Source organism: Lupinus angustifolius, chromosome LG14 (genome assembly GCF_001865875.1).
Source record: "Lupinus angustifolius cultivar Tanjil chromosome LG14, LupAngTanjil_v1.0, whole genome shotgun sequence".
In the NCBI taxonomy this organism is placed as follows: Eukaryota; Viridiplantae; Streptophyta; class Magnoliopsida; order Fabales; family Fabaceae; genus Lupinus; species Lupinus angustifolius.
The window spans coordinates 6,180,536-6,184,557 of NC_032022.1; the positions used below are offsets into that span (position 1 = coordinate 6,180,536).

The following is a 4,022-nucleotide window of genomic DNA, read 5'->3' on the forward strand; positions in this document are numbered from 1 at the left end:
ACATAGGCACAAATTTTGTGGTCACTAGCACAACCAACACAAGGTCAATGGCAAGAATCAACACATGCCAACTCGACCACGACACGACCAGAAACTCAAAACCAGATGAGATAGCTTGTTATGCAAGCAATATAAGTTGTAATATTTAATTAATTCCATTATTGGTAAAAGTTAGTTAGTTTGTTAGTTATGAGAAGTTAGTTACCAAATTTACTTGTATAAGAAGTGATTTGATGTACATTTTAAATCATTCAGTCAAATTCATCCATTGAGAATCAATATACACAATACTCCTTCTCTTTCATCTTTCTTTCATTCTTGAGCACCAGTTGCTCTATATTCTTCCCCTTTCTCTTCTTCACAAAACATATACTGAATGTCTAAAGGCAGAAGTAGAATAATATAGTAATTAAAGGCATGTCAATAATAATCCCACAATGCCACAACAACAAGCATAGAGACAAAGAGTTTCATAAAGATAATAATACAATATAGTACAGTACTACATTTTCTTTAACCTGAAAAAGAACTACAATATCTTCCTCGATGTTACAGCATAAATCCCAAGGCTTTCATGACGTGTCGCACACAAAGACACAAATTATGTATATATCAACTAAAATAAAAGGTGGATTTGGACTCTGAAGCTTCTCATTCACATTCTCTTTTGATCAGTCAATAATAGAACCTGAAGAACATCATGATAGAGAGAAACACCACATAGAAAATGCAAGGAAACTTCGCACCACAATGCTTTATAAATATATGTAATATTTTATATTTTATATAAATATAAAGTTAACCAAGCCAAGTGAGAGCTTAACCATTGAGATCATTCTTCTAGACCAAAGGGTTTGTTGTGGAAGATCCATAGCCGTTCATCATGCCATTCCATGATCCTGGACCGTTAAGATACCCAAATGAATCTTTCCCAGCATCAGAGCAACCCTGGTCTTGCCATTCAAGGGATAGTAGCTGCTTAGGGTTTGGCTTCACATCAATTGAATTATTATGGTCCTCATTAGTAACATGATCATATGGAAGCATCAAACGGTGGCAAGAGTGATCCATTATATAACCCCTATTATTATTGTTACCACCACCATCAAGAGACATGGCACCAAATGCTGTAGGAGAGTATAGAGAATGAAAATTTGGTGCCAATGGCAACCCATTTTGGCCATTCATGTGATACTCTCCTCTTAGCCCAACAGCCATACCCATATGATCACTATTTCCAAAAAAATCATAATTCCTAGAACTACTGCTACTCCCAATTATGCCCTCCACCTTGCTCTCAATGAAGTCAATAGGCCTATTAGGGTTATTGAGAATAACATTAATATTATTATACCTGTTCTCCATGAAATCAGGGTTTCCTAGTGCTCCAGCAGCATTAGTCCCAAGAAAATTACTCAGCTGTGAAAATTGCACATCAGGGAAAGAAAGTTGAAGATCTTTAGGGTTGTGGTGATAGGAATTAGATCCTTGAGGTTGTGGTTGGTTTTGATGATTATTATTAGGTAATTGGTCATTGAACTTCTTGGTAGAGACTTTCTTGTTCTTTCTGCAACCACCACCAACAGGGATGTTCCTAAGAGTGCCACCTTTGGTCCAGTACCTTCTGCAAGTCTTGCAGAAGTACCTTGGCTGAGAGAGGCTATAGTTGTTGTAGTAACAGAACTTGGTGTGGGTTGAGTCACACCTTGGGCAATTTAGAGCTTGGTCATGTGGGGGCCTTAGCCTTCTCTCTATCATGGGCCTTGAGCATGTAAGCATGTCCCCTGATGGTGAAGAAGAATCCATTCCAGACTCCTCGTGAATTGTTCCCTGACATTTTGTATAAAGCAACAAGAACTGGTTGATGAATATGGATGTGTACTGATAAAAATGTTTGTACTATAATATTTGTCATTTTGTATTTTACATGTCCTTTTCTTTTTATTCTTTTTGGTCTCTTTCTACCTCATCCTTATTGTTTTCTTTTCCTTACTTTTCCCCTTTTATTTCCCATTTTCCCCTTCCAATTTGAATTGCAATATCACATACTTAATTATGTGGAACTCAGATTGAATAAACATATATATAGTATTCTAAATTAACATCTATAGAAACTTTAACTATAACTGATTTTTTAGTAACTATAACTAACTATAAACCTGCAGCAAAAACTACTACATAGTTTTAGCACTGCATTATATATAGGGGAACAAATGAAGTTTAAATGCATGACAAAATAAATCAGTGTGACTCTAAGCCATATGAGCATATAGTAAGGAAACTTAGAGAATATTTGTAATGTGTATACTCGTATGCATGTCAAACATATATACCTGAAACCAATGATCTGATGAATCCATACACACATGCAGAGAAGATAAAACCATTAACAAACAAAGTCAAGCGGTGCACCAAGGCGTAGTTCTTCTCTTCTGATCAAGTAGTGTACTTTGTTGACATAAAATGCCACTACTAGTAGTAGTAGCAGTTTGTGCTGAGTAATAGTTGAAGTGTTTCAGTGAGATATTGGAGAAAGAGAAGTATAGTAGAATGTTTGTGTGTGGTTGCTACATAGGACGAGACAAGTGAATAAGAAGGAAGAAAAAGGCGAGGCTAGTAAGAGAGAGTTGGCATGTTGTCTCTAAGCATAGTGTTCAAAACTTCGTCGGTGACAACAATGGTGGGCCTCATCATGTCTCTATGCTATAATGCCAATCACATAGTGAATGATTACAACTAATGATCCATGCCTTTTTTAATTTTACTTTTTTGTTAGCATTTATCCATGGCTTTTATTGATTGTACATGGTGCATTAATAAGTATAAGTTGTGTGTTTATTTCAAAAGCAATCATATATACTATATATTTTACTACAAAAATGTTTTGATGAGACAATCACATATTAGCTTTATACGTAGGGGATCACATTTTATATTCCCACAATAGTGTATTATTTTATGTGTTATGAGTTTTTTCAATAAATCATAAATAATGATATATGAAGTTACACACAATTAACATAGAAAATGTGCTCCACATATGTTGAGGTAAAGCAAAAAGTGTGAAAATAAATTTATTATCTATTACCCGATATTTTTAAAAATTAAAAATTAAGTGTATTCCAAATTAGATATGTTATGAATATAAAAATTGAAGTTATATATATTATAAGTAGCATGATTATTAGAAGAATTTAGAATCAATCTCAATTTATTATCTCATACAAATAACACATACTTAAATGATACTTATATAACTTTTGTTATTAAATTAAGGATTTATCATCCCAATGCTGAGAAATTGAGGTTAGAAATATTTAAAAAATGCATACTTGAAAATTAGAGAAATATTTTTTTCTTCTTATTTCACTTTGTCGTGTAGTACTTCATTATCAACATATACCCTTTACAATCTAAAATAATATACTCTCCTTTCTTGTTTAATTGTCTCTTAACACAAATATCTATCATACATAAATTTCGTTGATGATTTTTATATTTATCTTTTATCTATGTAGGACTACCTTTATTCATTTTTAAGTGTCTTGTTAATAAAATGGTTTTTTTATTTAACTGTATCTTAAAGAATTTAAGACAACAATAATTATCATTTTTACAACTCTATTATTACTTAATTATTATAGTGAAATAAAGGTAAGTTAAACAAATGATAATAATTATTATTGATTTTACATATTAATACATTTTCAGTCTTTAAGCTACAAGGACACTTAAAAAATGTATAATAATTATTATTGATTTTATATTATTAACTATCCCTCCTGTTAGAATATTAGATCGTATAGGTATAAATGAAAACTATGTCATGAGTATTATTTTTAATTGAATCTTAAATATATGAAAAATATTTTGTTTATCTGTCTCTTCAAAAAATGAAGGTTATTAATGACCATTTTTACAAATCTGTACCTTTTCTTAGTTACGACTTAAGAAGAGAGATAATAGATGAAAAAATGACTAGCATTACTACAAAGAAATTAATAAAATAATTAGTAAATAAA

General features: G+C 31.7%; 1 protein-coding gene across 2 annotated transcripts; it reads right to left on the minus strand.

Annotated features, from left to right (window-relative positions):
- LOC109326087 (dof zinc finger protein DOF5.6-like) lies at window positions 391-2,693 on the minus strand. 2 transcript variants are annotated; one of them, XM_019558745.1, is made up of 3 exons: window positions 2,334-2,692; window positions 1,225-1,830; window positions 391-1,188 (listed from the first exon to the last, which is right to left on the minus strand). In XM_019558745.1, exons 1-3 carry the CDS (start codon window positions 2,385-2,387, stop codon window positions 841-843), a joined length of 1,008 nt encoding a protein of 335 aa, XP_019414290.1. In that variant the 5' UTR covers window positions 2,388-2,692; the 3' UTR covers window positions 391-840. The 2 variants fall into 2 exon arrangements, with proteins under 2 accessions (XP_019414290.1, XP_019414289.1); XM_019558744.1 differs by having other exon boundaries at window positions 391-1,830; window positions 2,334-2,693.

Excerpts from the sequence above, each read along its gene's own strand:
- LOC109326087 (XM_019558744.1), bottom strand. The coding sequence starts at position 2,387 with ATGGTTTTATCTTCTCTGCATGTGTGTATGGATTCATCAGATCATTGG. Across the intron at positions 1,831-2,333 it reads CATCAGATCATTGGTTTCAG|GGAACAATTCACGAGGAGTC; the intron begins GTATATATGTTT and ends ACAAAATGTCAG.